The sequence below is a fragment of the Patiria miniata genome, unplaced genomic scaffold, assembly GCF_015706575.1.
Source record: "Patiria miniata isolate m_02_andy unplaced genomic scaffold, ASM1570657v1 HiC_scaffold_1, whole genome shotgun sequence".
NCBI classification, from domain to species: Eukaryota; Metazoa; Echinodermata; class Asteroidea; order Valvatida; family Asterinidae; genus Patiria; species Patiria miniata.
The window spans coordinates 707,192-730,994 of NW_024037047.1; the positions used below are offsets into that span (position 1 = coordinate 707,192).

Here is a 23,803-nt window from a genome sequence, read left to right on the forward strand (position 1 = left end):
CCTTCATTCAATTATTTTTTTCCTCCAATAAAATGATTTTATCTGCAGATTCTACAAAAAATTAGTATTGAAACCTGCTTTAAGACCCTTTAGAACCTCCTGGGCCCTTTTGGCTAGGAACCATCCTCAATCCTCCAAAATTGAAAATCCTCAAAAAAAGTTTTTATTATTTTATTTACGTCATCTTTAGTGAGGGTAGCTCCGATCAGTGCAGGGCACTGCTTTCCATGGAGGCCATCAATATGAGAAATATGAGACCCATTATATATGTAGCACCTTTAAGGGTTACAAGGTGCTGCGGCGCATATTGCAGCCACTGCCAGAAACACCGGGGCAAACCCCTTCTCTTAGCGATAAGTGTTACTGGGTTCTTTAACCCTAACCCCCTAGGCCCTTGTTGCTTACTACCATCCTCAATCCTCCAAAATCCTCCAAAATTGTTCAACTCCGCCTAAATTTTTCAAAATTGTCAGACAGTCCTGCCTCAAAATGCATTCATCTTCAATCCTCCAAAATCCTCCTCATCCCAAAACTTTGCACTCGTGTTTAAATGAAGGATAACCAACGCCAAATCCTTCAAAATCATCAGACAGTCCTGCCTCAAAATGCATTCATCCTCAATCCTCCAAAATCCTCATGTGCTTCATTCACTATTCATCCTCAATCTTCCAAAATCCTCATGTGCTTCAATCACCATTCATCCTCAATCCTCCAGAATCCTCATTTGATTCAATCACCATTCATCCTCAATCCTCCAGAATCCTCCAAAACCGCCAGGAGGATTTTGGAGGAGTGAGGTGGGTTAGGGTTAACGTGCATTACACAACACACGGGACCTACGGCTTTACGTCCCATCCGAAGGACGAAGCAATAATGGTAAAGTGCCTTGCTCAAGGGCACAAGTGTCCGGGCCCGGGCTCGAACCCACGCCACTGTTGCCTCTGAAACACCAGAGCATGAGTCCGGTGTTCTCAACTGCTAGGACATGACACTCCACTGAAATGTTGCACTTGCATGTATGTATGTTCAAATGAAGTATACCCACTGCCTTAATCCTTTAAAATCCTCCAACAGCCCTGCCTCAAAATGCATTCATCCTCAATCCTCCAAAATCAACCAATACTGAATGTCCATGTGCCCGCAATCCTCCACATTCCTCCAAAATTGTACGGGTATGTTGCATTCATTCTCAATCCTCCAAAATCCTCCTCTTCTTCAAACACAATTCATCCTCATTCCTCCAAAATCAACCGATACTGAATACCCATGTGCGCTCAATCCTCCACAGTCCTCCAAAATCGTATGTTGCATTCAGTCTCAGTCCTCCAAAATCCTCCTCTTCTTCAAACACCTTTCAGCCTCAGTCCTCCAAAATCAACCAATACTGAACGTCCATGTGCCCTCAATCCTCCACAATCCTCCTAAAATGTATGTTGCATTCAGCCTCCATCCTTTGAAATCCTCCAAAACCGCCTGGAGGACTTTGGAGGATTGAGGAGGGCTAGGGTTAACCCTCACTTCACAACCCTTCAAGTTTTGCAAAACCATATTTGACCATAGAGTTAGCACCCACACTTCAAATTCCTTAGAAGTAATCTTCTGTTGAGAATGAATAACACTTGAAATCGCTGCCCAGTTCTTTTGAGTGGTTAAAAGGAAAATACAACATTTGCAAACATCAAAAAATAAAACTACCAAATCATTTGGAAATACCTTGCTGGACTGTTAGTGAATGACAGTGTAAAGCATCCTGTAAAATCATGGCACCTGGTATACTGTCATTTTTAAGAAAAGTGGTATTTTTGTATCAATTTCCAACGCTGATCGGCCGATCAGCGTTGGAAACAACTGGCTTTTTTTTCAAATACTGGCCCCAATTGACCATCGCACTTGTTTGCAGTCGATTACAAACCTATGAACGGATACGAGCCAGCTAGACTGGTTCCCTGACCTTACAATTCCCCAATGTATGTAAACTGCTCTGTTTCTTCTTATATGGAGTCAAGGAACCAGACTACAGGAAAATGATCGTTTTTCTTGGGTTTTTATAGCATTTTCGAACCTAAAACCTCAAAAAAGTCAGTGTAACTATATTTGCTATATATTTCCAACCCCCCAATTCCATCCATTTCTGAAAATTACAGCAAAAGCAAATGATGTATATTCCCTTTAAGATCAGGCAGGCTCACCACACTGCTGTATTGTTTTACATATTGCTCTAAATATTGACTTCCTACTGAGATTATTATAATAATACTGTAATATTTGTCATCATCAGGGGTACTCTGAAGCAGCTGCAGTCCAGTCCCTGGGGTAGTGAGATCAGACAGCTGTTAGATCAAGGTATCAATCGACCGAGGAAAGGCCATGATGTGGGCGACCATCCTCCTATCACACCCATGAGATGTGCCTCAGAGAGCGAGATAGGAGGCGAGGCATGGCGATTGTATGAATACATCTTGCTGCACTTCGTTGCTACAGTGAGTACTGGGAACCAATTTCATGTATCTGCTAAGCACAGAGCAGGTTACCAGCCAAAATCTCATGAAAAGTGTATTGCTTGTCACTGGTTCCCGGCTTATTTGAAAGTTGTTCAGCAACATTCTCTTCTTTGAGATAGCAATCACAAAGTTGTAGTCGAGGCCTCCTCACAAATCACCACAAGTCATCATAAGTTAACATAAGCCATCACAAGCCATCACAAGCCATCACAAGCCATCACAACTCATAACAAGCCATCACAAGCCATCACAAGCCATCACAAGTCATAATAAGCCATCACAAGTCATCACAAGTCATCACAATTTATCACATGCTATCACAGACCACTCAAGTCACCATAAGCCTCCATAAGTCATCACAAGTCATCACAAGCCATCACAAACCATCATAAGTCACCACAAGCCATCACAAGCCCTCACACGTCATCGGAGCCGTCTTAAACCATCACAAATCATCCCAAGCCACACAATTCGTCCGTCACATGTCATGAAGTGCAAAGTGGAATAAGCTATCAGGCATGCAACTTTTCCTCAAATCTGCTGATTTCCTCGATTTTCACTTCACACTTATGCCATATGAAATTTGAAAAGCACTGTACAAAGTTTTGTAAAGATTCGAGTTTCCTTGTGTTTTTGTTTCTTCCAAGTTGCATGCCTGAGCTATGCAAGTGATTTGTGACACAGGCATGCATATTTTCCTTGGATCAGCTGATTTCCTCGTTTTTCACTTTTCATGAATGCCGTTATCAATTGAAAAGTACTGAGTTTCCTCGGTTTTCTTCTAAATTCCCTGTTGCATGCCTGGTGACAAAGGCATCTCTTTGTTATTTTACTCCATTTCCTTGTGATCTCACTTGTAATTTGACGAATTTAGTTTCACTAGCCACAGAAAAGTCACAGTCACAGTTACGGTTTGTAAGTTGACATTTAACAGCTTTTCAATTCAGGGTGATTAAAAAAACATGAAACCCAAATGGCAGGACCAATGTTTGAATGAAGTTTTGCCTGTAGCACTTTCAAAATCTAGGATATGAAAGCCCAGTCATTAAGCTTTCTTTTAGTACAAGAATCATTCAAATCACTCATGTACTTTACAAGTTACAGAATTTTGAACACAAACACCGTTTTAAAGTTCGGTACACGGATCCCAACAAAGTAAGTGTTCTTTCAGCAAAACAAAACCAATTCTAATAGGGATGCACGTGAATTGTTTTCGTTTTGCTGAAAGAACACTTACTTTTTTGTGATCCATGGACAGAACTTTAAAATGGTGTTTGTGTTCAAAATTCCGTAACTTGAAAAGTACATGAGTGATTTGAATGATTCTTATGCTAAAAGAAAGCTCATTGATTGGGCTTTCATATCCTAGATTTTGGAAGTGCTACAGGCAAAACTTCATTCAAACATTGGTCCTGCCATTTGTGTTTCCTTTTTTTGTTTTACTCACCCTGTAGATACTTTCTGAAGAAAATTCAAATGTGCGTCTTTGTGTCATATTTTCAGGTCAGCTATGACTGTAAGTACATGCAGAAGACAGTGAGCTTCATCATTAACGATGAGCGATTCTCTTGCACCGGTAAGACCGTCATAGATCCCGGCTACACAACGTTCATGAAATGGCAGGCAATAGGCAGCATGGAGACACTGCCTACATTCAACGTCGGAGATGTTTGCACTCTGAATGAGGTAAATGTAATTCATTGTGTCCTACCGGTACATGTAGTTTCAAACTTGTTTTACCCATAACAAGTTGTATTACATTGTATTTAATCTTGGTACTTGGTACTTTAGTTGGTGGTCCTCCGAAATATTCCAGGGTTTACAAGGTGCTGCTGCCACTGCCAGAAACATCGGGGCAAACCCCTTAACGACAAGTGTTTCTGGGTTCTTTAACCCTAACCGCCCTGAATCCTCCAAAATCCTTTTTGCAAATTGGAGGAATTTGCAGGATTGAGGTTACATGGCAAAAGTGCGTTGCTGATTTCGGAGTACAAACTGTGTCAAGGTCTTGGGCCGGACCTTGTGTTGTTTATGCTCAGCCGTGCATAAATTTAGTCCTTGATTATACTTGACATCCTCCGCACTGCTCCAGGATGTCACTGCCTCTGCGTCAGCCTATTGACAGACATAGCCGGAGAATTTTGCAGGATTCAGGCAGTGGTCATCCCTCCATGGACCATATTCAAGAAATAACGGAGGAATTTGCAGGATTGAGGCTATATGCTATTTTTTCCATGAGGCCAATTGGAGGATTTTGCAGGATTGAGGCTACATCCTAGCAAAAAGGCCTAGGGATTAATGTGCATTACACAACACACGGGACCTACGGCTTTACGTCCCATCCGAAGGACGAAGCAATAATGGTAAAGTGCCTTGCTCAGGAGCACAAGCACCATGTTCCCACGGCCAGGATTTGAACCCGTGTTCCACAGCACACGAGCTGAACACCGTAACCATTGGACCACAGCACCCCACGATACTCCTAGATGAATCCATTAGACCTTTTATACTTTGGGCGGTTTGAGGCGGTATAAGGAGTAATAGGCAGGCGCTTTGGGTTAATTGGGACTAACTAGTGCAGTGCCCATTGAAAACGGGCAAATTGCTTTGCCTCCAGTAGACCCGCAAACGTGGCCGTAAACGTTGCGCGATCTTCCCCCTTAACCCTCGGAGCAGCTTATCAAAAAAATCACACTGTAGAACCACGTGGAGAATTTTATCACCACATGTGTTTATAGGTCAATAACCCTGGCATGCCTGTACATGTACAAGATATAGGTCATTCACATGGCCAGGGATTGTTTAATATAAAATATGCCCATATTTGGAAAATGTGGATTATAAAACTGCCGTCGGGCTGCTCGGAGGGTTAAAAAAAAAAAGTACATTGCATGGGTCCTTTCAGCAAAACTCAATGTTTTTTTCTTCTTCTGCAGATTAAACTAGTTGAAAGGCAAACCAGCCCACCAGACTACCTGACTGAGAGTGAACTCATCACACTCATGGAGAAACACGGTATTGGGACCGACGCTAGTATACCGGTTCACATTGAGAATATCTGCCAACGCAATTACGTGAAGGTGGAGAGTGGACGCCGACTGGTACCCACTCGGCTGGGCATTGTTCTCATCCACGGATATCAGAAGGTAAGTTGGACACGAACCTGAGACCACTGGATTACCGCTCCAATGTTCTATCAACTACAGTAAACTCCGGCTAAACCGACATCGTACAACTCGTCAAATCGCTCAAGTCGGCCTTCTGACTAAAGTCCTGATTGTCCATAATGCATTTCCATTGGATTTTTTATTTCTAAGTCGGCTTTTATAAGTCCCCATTTCGCTCAAGTCGTCCTGTTTCTCTCGGTCCCCTTTCCATAAAAAGTATTACAAAATCCTTTGTGTAAGTCGGCATTCAACGAATCACGCATTGGCATCGACTTCCTGTACTGCGGTTGGCAAAGTGTTGAGTGAAAAGTGGTTTGGCACTGCCCGTGATCGCTGCATGCATCGGTGTCGAAAAAGGGTGTCGTACTGCATACCACTATTGGTGTTATAGGATCTTTGCTGCATACATCACATATGCATCGTGAGCACATCAATATCAGTACCCTCTCTCAGCTGGACACATGCGCTCTGTCCAGTTTGGGGGTCCTCTTTTGGAATAACTACTGCTGCATTCAATGCGTGCGTGGTATAAACCGGACCACGCACACATTTAATTCTTTACTGTGCACGTACACATGTGTATCGTGGTCTCCACTATCAATATCCCAAACGTGATGATACAATTTGAGGATTAATTTGCTGGATTCAACTCAAGCATTAACCCTAACCCACCTCACTCCTCCAAAATCCTCCTGGCGGTTTTGGAGGATTCTAGAGGATTGAGGATGAATGGTGATTGAATCAAATGAGGATTCTGGAGGATTGAGGATGAATGGTGATTGAAGCACTTGAGGATTTTGGAGGATTGAGGATGAATGGTGATTGAAGCACAAGAGGATTTTGGAGGATTGAGGATGAATGCATTTTGAGGCAGGACTGTCTGATGATTTTGAAGGATTTGGCGTTGGTTATCCTTCATTTAAACACGAGTGCAAAATTTTGGGATGAGGAGGATTTTGGAGGATTGAGGATGAATGCATTTTGAGGCAGGATTGTCTGACAATTTTGAAAAATTTAGGCGGAGTTGCAAAATTTTGGAGGATTTTGGAGGATTGAGGATGGTAGTAAGCAACAAGGGCCTAGGGGGTTAGGGTTAAGAAGATAATCCAGGGTAAATCGAAGCCAATTAGTGCAATGAATCATGTGTGCAAAAGACCATTCATGTAAGTCGACAAACTGACGACTTACAGCACATGTCGGCATTCGCGTAAGCTGTCACAAATTCTCAGGTCTCGAGAGCGCTGACTTAGCCGGAGTTTACTGTACATCAACTTGACTTGATAGTCAAGTTAGAAGATCGTCAAAACAGTAATCCAGCGTTTCTACATGCGAATCCCAACTCAATCAAATTTTTGTTTCATTTGTGGCATAAGAGCAAAGGAGCCGAACCTGAAACCATTGTTATCCCACTTTTGTGTTCTACCAAGTGAACCACCATGCTAAGTTATTAAAGGTAGCATCCATCATTTGTAATTTGTGACCTGTTCTGTCAAAATCAGACTTTTCTGGGCATAACATGCATAAGGTCGAAAATGATATTTTTACATATTGTTAACATATGTTCTTTTTCCTTTTAATAGGTGGTTTAATTTTTGAAACGGGTCATTCCTGAGCAGAGTTATGCTATTTTGAAGTTCATTGTGTCGAAAAGTAGAAAAAAATGGCCACGAACGTCACAAAACAGTTATTTCTTTAACTGATATACCTTATCAAAATCATCAAAAATAGTATATGTAGAGTTCAAATTAGGGTTTCAAACTTTTATAAAATATTTTAGACATGTTCAGGATTACAAATATGCACAAATTTGAAAATCGATAACAATCACCCCACAGCATTTTTTGGCCCTATCTCAATTTCAACCTCTGCCCAGAAGCGTCTGCTTTTGACAGAACAGGTCACATTTGTGCATTATGTTTGAAGCAACAAAAGTGCTCAAATTCTAAAGAAGGGTGCTGAACAACTAACCTGATAAAGTTTCAGCTCAGTGAACCCTGTATATTCCAAGAAAACAATATTCTAGGATCTTGTTTTCATACCAAAAGTTGCTGAATCATGTTTTGAATTGGGGCCGGAATTCAGCGTTCAAGACACGTTCTCACTGAAGCGATTGCAGCTTTCTGGATGTTGCTCACTGAACTGAAATATATAAACCGCGCACATGTGTGTCATGTCAACGCTTGCGCACGGCTTAGCCGAATTAATTAGGAACTACTAACGAAAGTTTTAAAGATGCATCTTGAGACGCATCGTTGAAAATGGCCTTTTTTTAGTTGATTTCTTTCCAATGACAGCTTGCAAGAAAGAAGAATTTTACAGGGAGAATAGTACCATTACCATCTTTAAAGATATAGTCCATCATTTGTAATTTGTGCATTTTGTTCGTTTGAAGCAACAGAAGTGTTCAAAATCTAATGAAGGATACTGACCAACTAACCTGATGAAGTTTCAGCTAAGCTTCAGCTGTATGTCCCGAGAAAAACAGCATTCTAGGATCTCAATTTCAAATCAAAAGTTACTGAATCATGTTTTGAATTGTTTTGAATTGCAGCTATACGTGACGTCGCGCACTGATCCGACGAATTATAGCAACCGCGCCCGCGTGTGCATCGTGCCAAAGATTGCGCGCGCTTCGCCAAATAACAAAACGAACTACTAATTTAAATTTTCCTACGGTGCGTCTTAAGACGCACCGTTGGAAAGGCCTTCTTTCGTTGATTACTTCAAAATGACAGCTTGCCAGAAAGAATAATTTCACAGGGAGTTTAGTTCCCTTACTATCTTTCAACGAAGTTTGTTTTTCAACAATAATTACGCCAGTTACTTTTCGGATGGCTGCAAATGATGGACTATGGCTTTAAGCAAAGTATGTTTTTCAACAGTAATTACGTCAGTCACTTTTGGGTAGCTGCAAATGATGGACTGAAACTTTAAGAAGGTTAAACACCCAAACGATATTTCAGAGGTCTCGCGTTCAAATCTCACTTCAGTTGATTTCATTGCCACCACTATGACTGGTTTCAGATCGATCCAGATCTGTCGCTACCTACGATGCGTTCAGCTGTTGAGGAGCAGCTGAACCTGATAGCCCAAGGCAAGATTGACTATCACGTCGTCCTGAAGCACACGCTGGATATCTTCACTAGGAAATTCCAGTACTTTGTGGAGCAGATACAGGGCATGGACGAGCTCTTTGAAGTGTCCTTCTCTCCACTGGCTGCTACTGGCAAACCACTGTCAAGGTAATGAATCAATAATGATTGGAGTCAATGGAATTTAGATGAGAAATTTGATAGGAAACTTGCTTTGAACTGCAATGTTCAAAAAGTGAACCACGACGTTTGAAACACTGGTTCAAAGTGTTGTAACCAAGTCATTGTTTCACAAGTCAAGTCAAATCACAAGTCAAATTAAGTCAAGTCTCAAGTCAATAATTTTTCAAGTAGAGTCACAAGTCTTTAGGCACAATTGTTTGGGTCCCTGAGCTGGATTCAGTTAGTAATGCACATAAAAAAAAGTTTGTCAGTGAGTACACTTTTTTTAAAATCTGCCTTCAATGATTGTTGTATGTTGATCGAAACCATTTCATGCAGAAACATTTCAAAGGGTATTTGGGAGTAGCCACATCTTCACTTTGAGCAGGTTTTTTGTCCTTTGCTAGTGTTCCTACATGCTTTAAACCCTTACCCCTTAGACCCTTTTTGCTAGGAAACATCCTCAATCCTCAACAATCTTCCAAAATTGTGCACTTATATCTATGTTCAAATAAGGATACCAAGCGCCTCAATCCTTCAAAATTGTCAGACAGTCCTGCCTCTCAAAATGCATTCTTCCTCAATCCTCCGAAATCCTTATGTGCTTCAACACCACGCATCCTCAATCCTCCAAAATTCTCATGGTTCTCAAACACCATTCATCGTCAATCCTCCAATTTCTTCCAAAACCACCAGGAGGATTTTGGATTGAGGTTAAAGGGAATGTACAACATTTGCTTTTGCTGCAATTTTTAGAAATAAATGGATTTGGAGGATTAGTATGTTATAAAAAAATATCGTTACACTGGCTTGTTTCACGCTTGGAGCTTGTAGATGCTGAAAAACCAAGAAAACCATTCATGTTCTTGTAGTCTGGTTCCCTGACCCCACTTTAGATGAAATGGAGCAATTTATTGACTGGGGGTATTGTAAGGTCAGAGAATTAGTCTAGCAGGCTTTGTACCCCTTCACAGGTGTGTAATCAAATCCTAAGAAAATGCGGAATAACTAAACATGACAAATTAGGAGCAGTTAAAAAAAAAAAGTTTTCTCCAACGCTGATCGGCCCACCAGCGTTGGAAAAATACATTTCTTTCTTGGAAATGTCAACACACCAGGAGCCATGATTTTACAGGATGCTTTAGACTGTCACTCCCTTGCAATTCAGTAAGGTGTTTCGTGGTAATTTGATCATTTCGTTTTTTGATGTTTGCAAATGTTGTATCTTCCCTTTAATGCCAAGAATGGTTATTTACCTCAGATGTGGTAAGTGTCACCGTTTCATGAAGTATATTTCCGCCAAGCCCTGCCGTCTGCACTGTGCGCAGTGTGAGGAGACGTACACACTGCCTCAGAATGGAGCCATCAAACTCTACAAGGAAATCCGATGTCCGCTGGATGATTTTGAGTTGGTGCTGTGGTCCTCGGGACCCAAGGGAAAGGTAAGCGTACAAACAGTGCCGCAGTTGAGGTACTTGTGATCGGTCACAAGGCATCACAAGTCATCAAAAGTCAGCACAAGCTATCACAAGTCAATCACAAGTCATCACAAGCCATCACAGGTCAGCACAGGTCAATCACAAGTCATCACAAGCGCATCATCAGTCAGCACAAGTCAATCACAAGTCAATTACAAGTCAATCACAAGTCATCACAAGTCCATCACGAGTCCATCACAAGTCCATCAGAAGTCAATCACAAGTCATCGCAAGTCATCACAAGTCAATCACAAGTCATCACAAACGCATCATAAGTCATCACAAGTCCATCACGAGTCCATCACAAGTCAATCACAAGTCAATCACAAGTCATCGCAAGTCATCACAAGTCAATTACAAGTCAATCACAAGTCATCACGAGGCCATAACGAGTCCATCACTAGTCAATCATAAGTCATCACAAGTCAATCACAAGTCATCACGAGGCCATAACGAGTCCATCACAAGTCAATCACAAGCTATCACAAGTCAATCACAAGTCATCACAAGCCATCACAGGTCAGCACAAGTCAATCACAAGTCATCACAAGCGCATCATAAGTCAGCACAAGTCAATCACAAGTCAATTACAAGTCAATCACAAGTCATCACAAGTCCATCACGAGTCCATCACAAGTCCATCAGAAGTCAATCACAAGTCATCGCAAGTCATCACAAGTCAATCACAAGTCATCACAAACGCATCATAAGTCATCACAAGTCCATCACGAGTCCATCACAAGTCAATCACAAGTCAATCACAAGTCATCGCAAGTCATCACAAGTCAATTACAAGTCAATCACAAGTCATCACGAGGCCATAACGAGTCCATCACTAGTCAATCATAAGTCATCACAAGTCCATCACAATTCATCAAAAGTCATCACAAACATCACAAACATCACAAGACTATCACAAGTCATCGAGTCACAAGTCAACGCACAAGCTTTTGAAATACACTGTCAAATTCACTGTGATCAAGACATTGTTTTCCTGTTCATCCCCTGTTACTTGCAACTGAACTTGTGATTGACTTGTAATCCATCACACGTACCTTGACTACAATGATCACAAGCCATCACAAGCCATCACAAGTCATCACAAACATCACAAGAAAATCATAAGTCATCAAGTCACAAGTCAACTGACAAGCTACATGTATTATAATGAACTACGGACAAGGTATTCTTTTCTTAAAGGGAATGTACAACATTTGCTGTTGCTGTAATTTTCAGAAATAAATGGATTTGGAGGATTAGTATGTTATAGAAAATATTTTTAAACTGATTTGTTTCACGTTTTGGGCTTGTAGACGCTGGAAAAACCAAGAAAACCAATCATGTTCTTGTAGTCGGGTTCCCTGACCCCACTTAAAATGAAACAGAGCAATTAATACACTTGGGGAATTGTAGGCTCAGAGAATCAGCCTAGCAGGCTTGTACCCCTTCACAGGTGTGTAATCAATTGCAAAGAAAAGTCAGAATAACTAAATATGAAAACTTAGGAACAGTTTTTGAAAAAAGCCAGTTTTCTCCAATGCTGGTTGGCCGACCAGCGTTGGAAAAATACAGTTTTTCTTGAAAATGTCAGCACACCAGGAGTCACGATTTTAAAGGATGATTTGGACTGTCAGTCCCGAACAATTCAGTATGGTATTTCGTGATAATTTGATCATTTGGTTTTTTGATGTTTGCAAATGTTGTATCTTCCCTTTAAGGGAGTAAATATGTGCTTGGCCGGTTTTAAACAAGTCCGTTTAAGACCAGCTTGGGGAATTGATGCCAATAATCACCGAGCTGAAGGAGAGGGACATTATCAGCAACCAGGCCCCTGAGCCGGTCTTAACAGACTTGTTTAATACCAGCCAAGCACAGTTTTTATTCCCATTCATAAATACCTTTTCGGTCAAACAAAAATTTCCAATGATTGGGTTCACCAGTTTTACTTGTTTTTTAAACACTCTTCTATCTATGTTATGGTATGTGCCTCTCGCGATTAGTCGCAAACAACTCCTTATATGGAGATTGGTGCGCACCTGGCATGTACCTGGCGTGATGTTACTTTTTGAAAGGCTGCAAATGGTCTCCTCTCCCTGTAAATGTGATGCGATCAAGCTAAATGAGTTGTTCTTTATTTGGAGATACAGGCCAAAATAAGATCACTTCATCACATCTCTTGGTGTTCCGACTTCCATCATTTTTTAACTAAAGATGGTATCAGCATGCGGTTTTCACAGCAGTAATGCTGAGACTGTGCTCTTTTCAAATCTGTAAACAAATAAAAATTGACCAGGGTCGACAAACGACTCATTTAGCTTGATCGCATCACAAATGTTTAGCCATATCAGAATGCCAGTAATTTTGTTTCATTTTGTTTTTGTTTTTGTAGAGTTATCCCGTCTGTCCATACTGCTTCAGTAACCCTCCCTTCCCTGACATGCGTAAGGGGATGGGATGCAACGAATGCACCCATCCAACCTGTATGCACTCCATCACCAAGCTAGGCGTGGCTCAGTGCATAGAGTGTGATAATGGAGTCATGGTACTAGACCCGTCGTCTGCACCCAAATGGAGACTCGGTTGCAACAAGTAAGTCAACTCTCACGCCCAGCTATATGACTGTCCCGCTCATTGGCAAAGATTTACTGTAACTTTTTGCCCGTGAGCAGAGCAGTTTACTGTAACATTTTGCCCATGAGCAGGGCAGTTTACTGAAACATTTTTGCCTGTGAGTAGGAAAGTTTACTGTTACATTTTGCATGTGAGCAGGACAGTTTACTGTAACATTTTGCCCATGAGCAGGGCAGTTTACTGAAACATTTTTGCCTGTGAGTAGGAAAGTTTACTGTTACATTTTGCATGTGAGCAGGGCAGTTTACTGTAACATTTTGGCCATGAGCAGAAAAGTTTACTGCAGCATTTTGCCCATGAGCAGGGCAGTTTACTGTAACATTTTGCCCTTGAGCAGGACAGTTTACTGAAACATTTTGCCCATGAGCGGAACAGTTTACTGTAACATTTTGCCCATGAGCAGGGCAGTTTACTGAAACATTTTGCCTTTGAGCAATAAAGTTTACTGTAACATTTTGCCCATGAGCAGGGCAGTTTACTAAAACATTTTGCCTGTGAGTAGGACAGTTTACTGTAACATTTTGGCCATGAGCAGGAAAGTTTACTGCAGCATTTTGCCCATGAGCAGGGCAGTTTACTGTAACATTTTGCCAATGAGCAGGACAGTTTACTGTAACAGTTTGCCCATGAGCAGGACAGTTTACTGTAACATTTTGCCCTTGAGCAGGACAGTTTACTGTAACATTTTGCCAATGAGCAGGACAGTTTACTGTAACAGTTTGCCCATGAGCAGGACAGTTTACTGTAACATTTTGCCAAGGAGCAGGACAGTTTACTGTAACATTTTGCCCATGAGCAGGACAGTTTACTGTAACATTTTGCCCATGAGCAGGACAGTTTACTGTAACATTTTACCCAAACGGGTACAATTTTCTTACTATTACCTCAGGTGCAACGTGATTATGAACATCTTTGAAGATGCCCATCGCATCTCTGTCGCCGATTATCATTGTGAGAAATGCGAGGCAGCCATCTTAGATGTGGACTTCAATAAGGTAAGCTCATAACTGACTTTGGAACTTATTCTCAGTCTTAGAGGGCATTATCTTCATGATTGATTGGTTCTGAATGATTCTTACTACTCCACAGAGGGGTTAGAATTGACGCCCTGCTTCTCGGGGATAGAAGTATTTAGTCCCCCAGTTCCATCAATTAGATTGACAAAGGTCCCCTAGCCCGGAAGGCACTGTTCCAGAGCAACCCAAAAGACATCGTCATACCTCATGAATATTGGAATTGATCTTGAAGATTCATTTATAAGATGGATCCGCCCATACAGTTTCGACGCGAATTTTTAACGATTACGTTGACATTTCATCATGGGGTCGCCGCAGATTGTGCGGTAATCCGGAAAATCATGCTGAAAACAATCCGACTCCGCTGTCAAATCCACGGTATCCTGGGCCCTGGGAGTGGTTTTACTAGACTCAGGACGATCTGTTACTGACTGTGTATTTGATTTCCGTGTATTTCCGTCCACTCATGTTCGCAAGATAAATTGGCCCATTTTAGGCCAGCTCAGGGCAGCCATTTTTTTAAATTTAGGCATGTTATTTGCACATAGCCTGGGGCCAAGGAATTTTTCAACCTACACTGTTGCTGCACTTTTAAAGATGACTAAAGCCAAACATTTTGATAAAAACCGTTTGCTAAAATCTGAAAATAATTTACTTTTTACCTTTAAGCTTTTGCTACACTATAAGCGTTTACTTCGTTTCTTATGAATAAAAAGGAGTAAATGCTTCATATTTCAATTTTTTACTTGTCATATACATTGTACATGTATCAAGGTTGGGTTGGGGCTACCTTGAAAATATAAAAGCACATAATTCTGCGCATAAATTACTGCATTTATTAATGTTAATCTCGAAAAAGTACAAATAATACCATACGGTAGTTCGTATTGTAACGGGCGCGAAATTACTTGTTCAAGTACTAAATGACTAGAGACTAGACAAGAATTCTGACTGGAGAGATCGTGTTGTTCTTCAAATAATAATAACGGTTTTATTATCTTCCAATACTGTTAGCACACACCGTGCCCGATGCGTATAATCTAATGCCTATGTGGATAACGATGAAGCGGAGCGCCAATGTGCATTGCAATCGAATGTTGAGTACGACGCGCTCCTTATTCTGGGTGAACTTCCTCATCAGGCCAGAACCAGTCACGATCTGAACACCAAGCCCCGACTTGGCTCGTCTTTTATAGCGTTTGGGCGCGTACATAACGCAAGCAGCTAGCGCATCATAACAAAATGTCTCTTGCAATGCTCTGATTGGCCATAAACCACTGCACCAAATAATATTCTTATTCATAATAACAATCATAGCGTCTTGACCTATAAAGCTTCGATGAATTAAACTTGTACAAGTCATTTCATTTAACAGTTATTCTACCATTAGTTTATCATAGGCCCTATTATCAGTACACAGTCAACTGTATGGGCATCAATTCTTCTCATTAAAATACGAGTTGTTAACTTTAAACTTATCTTCTTATCAATTAAGTTTATGAAAGGAACCTGTATTTTATCAGAGTGAAGAATAAAGTGTGCTTACTGGAAATTAATCATGACTTGCATATTCGTTACAGTATGAATAAAAACTGGCATTTGCATTACTCCCATCTGTATGTATAAAAATTAATCACCGGGGAGGGTCACGGCCTTGAGGACAGATACAAAAAAAGTGCGCCAAACGTGACGAACGCAATGCCGGCCATGGTCTAAATTATGGATTTGGTTTTTAGTCCCTAACTGATTCCGTGGGTTTGCTACACTATAAGCGTTTACTTCGTTTCTTATGAATAAAAAGGAGTAAATGCTTCAGATTTCAAATATTTACTTGTCATATTTCAAGGTTGGGTTGGGGTTACCTTGAAAATATAAAAGCACATAATTCTGCGTAAAATTACTGCATTTATTAATGTTAATCGCGAAAAAGTACAAATAATACCATACGGTATAAGTTCGTATGAATAAAAACTGGCATTTGCGATACTCCCATCTGTATGAATAAAAATTAATCAAAGGCCTTTACTAAAAACCATTTGCTCTTTCCCCAGACTATTCTTCTGGGGTTTTCCTCCCACCTCTAAAACTGTAATTTCTTCTCTTTGTCTTCTCTCTACATGTTTTTTTTCGGGCTTTGCGAGCTACAGTGCCTGGGGCATGCACTTTTGAGGAATCTTTGCCACGTGGGTAAAGGCAGGCACTTTGTCTAAGCAAGGTATCCGGGTTTTTGGGGTTTTTTTTTATCAGGTCGGGTCGGTTCGGGTCGGTTTTACCTTATTTTTTGTCGGGTCGGGTCGGGTCGGTTTGAGGGAGCACTTTTGAGGAATCCTTGCCATGTGGGTAAGGGCAAGCACAAAAAAGTGATCACTTTGTCCAAGCAAGGTATCCGGGTTTTGGGTTTTTTGTTATCAGGTCGGGTCGGTTCAGGTTGGTTTTACCTTATTTTTTGTCAGGTCGGGTCGGGTCGGGTCGGTTTGAGGGAGTTCAGATCGGTTTCGGTTTAGATTCGGTTTATATCTCTAATATTTCGGGTCGGTTTGGCCTGGTCAACGCGACCCGATGCACATCATTACTTCAAATGTACATTTAACGCCTCGGGTACCCTTTATTAAATCAATCACCATTGAGCAGTTTTGACATCAGACGGATATGTGATTTGATTATTTAATCAGCCACCAACAATAACCAACAAATTGACAACCTACCGTATCTCATTAGATCAACTAAAACCACCCTACTGGAATAATGACATTGGTACATCATTTAAGCGTGTACGATTTAGTCAATAATGACATGCCTTATTGATTATCATTCCAAGCATGTACATTTTTCTTCACAAATGTTGGAATGTTTTTTGGCCAAATTCCTACTCTCGTGATTTGATTTGAAAGGTTCAGGAAGTCCACCTTCATCAACTGGTTAAAATTGTAGACAAAAAGTTTGACTGAGTTAAAAATTATTTTAAAACATGCGAAGTAGGATTTTGTTTGTGGCTTTATTGTAACAAAACAAAATGAATCTTATGATGCATGTACATGTATGCATTCATATGCAACCACAAAATAAGCTTCAATAATCAAAGCAAGAGCTTTCCAATGATTGAGGGCACTAAGTTTAGAAACGGAAATTGCCAACTTATTTGAAGTTGTAAAACTAACTTTTGAGAAAATGGCATTTAAAACTCCTGACGCTGTATTACAGAGAATGATCACTCGTTTTATAGATGCTGATAAAACAAAATACTTGAGGAAAAATAGAACTGGACTTATGGACTGAGTTTCACCTGAAAACAAAAATTGATGACCACTTCAAATGTTGCCCCTGTAGGCCTACTGTTAAATTGCAATTTGCGACTTTATGTTCATGTTGTGGCAACACACCACATATACATGTACATGTATGATAGAACTACAGTCATTAGTAATGACCCTAGACATGCTTGAGTCTATAATCAATTGAGAATTCATATATGGGCATTTCCACACTAATGGGCCAATACTGTAGTTTATGGATGTTGCATATAAGGCCAAAAAAAAAGTCTCCGGTTTCTGGTATGGAGCTTGCCAAAAAAGTGGTGCGGCGACGCGTTTTTTTTTTTTTTTTACCTGACTTTTTTGCTTCAAATGTCGGCTGATGACTGCAAATGGTGTCCGACTAAACTTACTGCAAATATATGGGAGTCCAGAGAGGCCACATAAAGCTTATTCTCGATCATAACCCCATCTAAAAACACGTTAAAATTGTGCAGCAGCAGGATTCCAGTCAAACCAGTGAGTTTGGCGGTTTTGAGACATCATCTTTCATTAAAAAAAAAACTTTTTCATTTTGCCGACGCGCATGGCTACGGCGACGCGCGCGCATACCAGAAACCTGGAGACTTTTTTTTTTTGGCCTAAGATGAGCTAGTGTTTTTTTCAGTTTTTTCCTATACCAGGTATACCTTGCTAAGTTGAAAGTGACTAGGACAAGACAAGACAAAAGATGTTAGCTTTTTTATTTGAGAAAATAACAGGTCTTTTTTTCTGTGTTACATGTAAGTAACATGGACAGACACACTGCAAGGAAAAGGGTGCTTAGGACAAATTCAGTTTCTAATAGGCATGTTCATTTGACATTATCAACCCATTATCAAGCGAAAATATAACAGTTTAATTTGCACTGGCTTCAAAGTTATGATGTGATTAGAGTTGCGTGTGAACAGGGACAGACATTTTGTGACAAATGTCCAGTCAGTTCGTATTTGTAAATCCTGATTATATAATATCAAACAATTCTTCACATTGACTCTGGGTTTTCTAGGTTTTGACTGATGGCATTCCTTAAGGGTACATGTATATCTTCCAAAATCAGACATTAGGGGATCATGAAATGTTATGCTTACCTTGTGATTTTTTTGAAATATCTGTCTTTCGTTGCGTACGTAACACTTTTAAAAACAATATCCACCGTATTTTCTAAAATACAAAACCAGTTATATCCTTTGCTGGTGAGGATATTTGTTCAAAGCGTGCAATGTTTACAGCAACAATTGAAAGACCAAGATTCTAGTTTTATTATCAAAACTCAAAAGGTAATCTCAAATGTCACACTTTTGGGCCCATTAGTGTGGAATTGCCCAAATACAGTTTGCTTGTCTGAAACTAATATCTTCTTAGTGAATCCGAGGCACTGAATTACCATTTTTATTTGCCACAACTCTGAAATATGTGGCTAGTCGGAAACGGTGGTTACTCTAGCCAAGGTTTAACAGTCAGTTAGTGTTGTGTAGCCTCCATTTGGCAGTTGTCCCGATTCTCATTCAGCTAAAGCCCTCCTTCTCTGGCTGGCAAATTCAACAGAGCCACCCCAGCAGTCCAAATCAGTCCAGTGACTGTTTTTAACAGTTGAGTGCTCCCTGCCTGTACAAAGGAGGATTGACTGGTTATGACTGTTTAAGCCCACCGTTCCAATTTCACTGGTTACCGGATCTCCGGTACGTTTTTTTTAATTTCACCGTTGCAGAGATTGCAACGTTACCCGCACTCATGCCCGATTCAGTTCTATAATCGGTCACATGATGATCAGTCACATGATGATGGCAAAATGGCAGCCGTCAATTTTGAATCATGTGACTTCCTTCGTAAATCTGATTGGTTAACACAAATGTCGTGTCCGTTGAAATCGGAGTGCTCCCCGTACACCTTTCTGGTGACATCAGAACCGTTGCAATCGGATGTGATCTGGTAGCCCTGTGTGGGGTCAGATCAGTCAGATGTTTCAGTGTATACCTCTCCGATCTGTATGTCCGATTGCGCGATGATCCGGTTAAAGGGAAAATACAACATTTGCAAACATCAAAAAATAAAACTACCAAATCATTTTGAAATACCTTGCTGGACTGTTAGTGAATGACAGTGTAAAGCATCCTGTAAAATCATGGCACCTGGTATACTGTCATTTTCAAGAAAAGTGGTATTTTTGTATCAATTTCCAACGCTGGTCGGCCGACCAGCGTTGGAAAAAACTGGCTTTTTTTCAAATACTGGCCCCCAATTGACCATCGCACTTGTTTGCAATCGATTACACACCTATGAACGGGTACAAGCCAGCTAGACTGGTTCCCTGACCTTACAATTCCCCAATGTATGTAAACTGCTCTGTTTCTTCTTGGAGTCAGGGAACCAGACTACAAGAACATGATTGTTTTTCTTGGTTTTTATAGCATTTTCGAACCCAAAACCTCAAAAAAGTCAGTGTAACTATATTTGCTATATATATTCCAACCCCCCAATTCCATCCATTTCTGAAAATTACAGCAAAAGCAAATGATGTATATTCCCTTTAACCGATAAAATCGGAAAGTTGTGCGCATTGTGATTTATGTATGAACTACAGGGTGAGTCAAATAAACCGGAACCCAAACCCCAAAAATTATATTTCATATTTAAACAAATATGTAGCACCAAAAATAATAATGACTAGAAAGCCAATTTCATAAGCTACTTTTAAATGAAAAAAAATACTGAAATTGCTAAATCCTTTCAAAGAATATCACCATTTAAACACAATGACCCTAAACCCTCTTTCGTCCAAAAATGCAGATTCAAGAATTGTCGTTACAATTGTCTGCAAACATCACCAGCGATAAAACCTCAGTCTAAAAGTTAAACATATTCAAAAAAGTCCTTTTAAAGGCCCGTCTTTTAAAAAAAAGAGGATTAAAATCATATTGTTTGCCTTACCAGGCATGCCAGGGTTGTTAATAAAGATACTGTGTACTACAGTTGTTGACAGGTGTTGAAACAAGTATTCTGCTTCATTTTTTTTTTGTTATTCCAAACAGTCATGATACAGAATAAACTGGTTTTTTTTTACAAAATACGTTTTAGGGCATTGGATTTTAATTTTTTCATCTAAAAGTAGCTTATGAAATTGGCTTTCCGGACGTTATTATGTTTGGTGCTACTTTTTTTTTTAAATATGAAATATATTTTTGGGGTTTGGGCTCTGCTTTTTTTGACTCACCCAGTAGATTCAGCTTTGCCTCGACTGTGATTGATAAGCCAGCTGTGTCTACCACTTGCCTGCTTTTGTGTGTTGAATTTCGTCTGTTGCATTTGACTAGTCACAGTGCTTGCTTGAAATATGATCTGGCTGTTGGTGACTACGCTGTGTATCAAGGCAGAATTTTTTGACTGTCTGTGATTGCTGAGACAGCTGGAGGGTTTTTGCTTTAGGGTGCGCTTTTCAGTATTGTTAGGAATATGCATGTTCACAAGGAACAAAGAGATATTGCACGACGATTTTATCGGCACAGCGGTCAGGGGTAACAGTGTAGGAAGGCACCTTCAGTGCACTGCAGGGTAGGTACACGTAGATATTGATGAATTACTGAACTAGATTTTATATCTTCCGATTTCATTGTGCTAAAAGTTTTCATTTTGTCTCAAAATGTTCATTGTTTTGAACCTCTTATTAGAAATATTGCAGGGTAATTAAATATCAAATTTAAAATATATAAATAATAATGTGCATGTAGCTCTAAATACATTTGTATCGCACTTTATACTTAAAGGGAATATACATCATTTGCTTTTGCTGTAATTTTCAGAAATGGGTGGAATTGGGGGGTTGGAAATATATAGCAAATATAGTTACACTGACTTTTTTGAGGTTTTGGGTTCGAAAATGCTATTAAAACCAAGAAAAACAATCATTTTCCTGTAGTCTGGTTCCCTGACTCCATATAAGAAGAAACAGGGCAGTTTACATACATTGGAGAATTGTAAGGTCAGGGAACCAGTCTAGCTGGCTTGTACCCGTTCATAGGTGTGTAATCGATTGCAAACAAGTGCGAAGGTCAAATGGGGCCTGTATTTGAAAAAAGTCAGTTTTTTTCCAACGCTGATCGGCCGACCAGCGCTGGAAATTGATACAAAAATACCACTTTTCTTGAAAATGACAGTATACCAGGTGCCATGATTTTACAGGATGCTTTACACTGTCATTCACTAACAGTCCAGCAAGGTATTTCAAAATGATTTGGTAGTTTTATTTTTTGATGTTTGCAAATGTTGTATTTTCCCTTTAATTAAGTTCTGAAAGCACTTCACAATTATTACCCCTGTTCAGCAGCTCGAGATCAGCACATTCTGGTCTCTACCTTCACAGGTACCCATTTATACTCCTGGATGCAGAAAGGCAATTGTAGTTAAGTGTCTTGCCCAAGAACACAAGCACCATGTTCCCCGTCAGGGTTCGAACCCACGTGCCACAGCACACGAGTCGAACACCGTAACCATTGGACCACAGCGCTCCACACAATTGAAATACAATGTGATTTAATTCTTTGACGTTTTACAACCTACATGTATCAATCGTTTACTTTTATCAAACCCACTATAAAACCCCGCCCTCCCTTTTTTCCTAATATGGTTGTCACGCCCCTAAAAGGGTGTGTTCGAGATGGCTCCACATCTGGATTTTTTTTCTGATGAATATAAACGTCTGTGGGACGTTTTATTCGTTCATGAAATATGGACACAATTTTTCCCAAGTTGGCATCATAATTACCCCCCCCCTATTTTTAAATGGCTGCCACGCCCCCAAAAAGGTACTTTTGTGGCGGCTCCGAATCTAGAAAACACTTATAATCTATACAATTATGTCTTTGTGACGTTTCCTGTTTTTGTGACAAGTGGGAACAACCGTTTTCACTGCGGGCACGACAAGTCCCGCCCCCTTTTTTTAAATGGACGCCACGCCCCTAAAAAGGTACATTTGTGATGGCTCCACATCTAAAACATTTTCTGGCATGAATATGAACATCTGTGCAAAGTTTCACGCTTTTATGCAAAAGTGCACAATTCATTGATATTTTGTCACATATCCGCTGGACTACTACCACAGAAATCAAACAGATCAAATTTTGAGTTTTTACTCCATGCTGTCTTTATATAGCCAAATAATGGAAACAAAGTGTACATTGTACATATAAATTGTCAGAAAGTGTGCAAAATGCCCATAATTTTTTGGAGCTATATTGATCAATTGGTTGTTAGTATAGTGATTAATTTCCAATCCCTAGACTGGCTTGTCTTGCTAAGTTGATGGATGGGACCCAACAGCTGTATGCATGACTGCAAATGTTTACTGACTTCAAAAAGAGCAATCTAGTCATGATTAATTTATGTGTTCCAGCCACACTTACGTGGATATTAATGAGAAATCTGTATGCCTCTCAGTGTTAAAGGGAAAATACAACATTTGCAAACATCAAATTATCACGAAATACCTTACTGAATTGTTAGGGACTGACAGTCTGACAGCGTTGGAGAAAACTGGCTTTTTTTTCAAAAACTGTTCTTAATTGTTCACATTTAGTTATTCTGACTTTTCTTTGCAATTGATCACACACCTGTGAAGGGGTACAAGCCTGCTAGACTGATTCTCTGACCTTACAATTCCCCAAAGTGTATTAATTGCTTTGTTTCATCTTAAGTTTGGTCAGGGAACCAGACTACAAGAACATGATAGGTTTTCTTGGTTTTTCCAGCATCTACAAGCCCAAAACATGAAACAAGTCAGTTTAACAATATTTTATATAACATACTAATCCTCCAAATCCATTTATTTCAGAAAATTGCAGCAACAGCAAATGTTGTACATTCCCTTTAAAAGATTTAGCACAGGCTATTTCCCTTGACGAAGTGATTTTGTACTATTCGTTTATTTTTGCACGAGATTTTCAAGATTGTTTGTATGAATTTCACATGATTTGTTTGCTTGTAGAACCAATTTGGAGTTCAACAACCCCAACAACAGCAAATTTGATCCCTCTGAGAATTCAAAGTAAAATCTGTCATGAGCCAATGTGGCCCATCAGGCTGGCGTTTAACGCCGGTTTCAGTAGCATGAAACGACTCAGAATATTTCTGTTCCCCCAGGATGGGATGCTAGTCCATTGTAGGTTTTTCCACAGCTAGTGCTGGTACCTATTTATACTCCTGGGTGGAAAGAGGCAAGTGTGGGTGAAATGGCTTGCCCAAGGACACAACATATGTCCAGCAGCTGGATTCAAACCCCTGACCCTCTGATCATGAGTCACAAACCCTAACCAATAGGCCACACACCCCCATTTTAAGAACTTCACAAATTTATAGTAATTCAATGTAGGGCTTAAACTCACATTAGCAAGATCCCGTTTTCATTAATCCAAAAATAAGTGCAATTCACTTTTGGATTTTGATTAAAAACTTTAAATAGCACTTTTGCAAA

The 23,803-nt window shown here is 40.1% G+C and overlaps 1 protein-coding gene across 1 annotated transcript in view; it reads left to right on the forward strand.

Moving 5' to 3' along the window:
* Positions 1–23,803, forward strand: part of LOC119734245 (DNA topoisomerase 3-beta-1-like) — a 42,327-nt gene that overhangs the window by 13,742 nt on the left and 4,782 nt on the right. Inside the window, exons 9-15 of the mRNA XM_038207661.1 lie at positions 2,279–2,480; positions 4,005–4,187; positions 5,438–5,647; positions 8,693–8,910; positions 10,184–10,364; positions 12,790–12,989; positions 13,921–14,026. Coding sequence (XP_038063589.1) covers positions 2,279–2,480; positions 4,005–4,187; positions 5,438–5,647; positions 8,693–8,910; positions 10,184–10,364; positions 12,790–12,989; positions 13,921–14,026 — 1,300 coding nt within the window. The remainder of the gene's footprint in view (positions 1–2,278; positions 2,481–4,004; positions 4,188–5,437; positions 5,648–8,692; positions 8,911–10,183; positions 10,365–12,789; positions 12,990–13,920; positions 14,027–23,803) is intronic.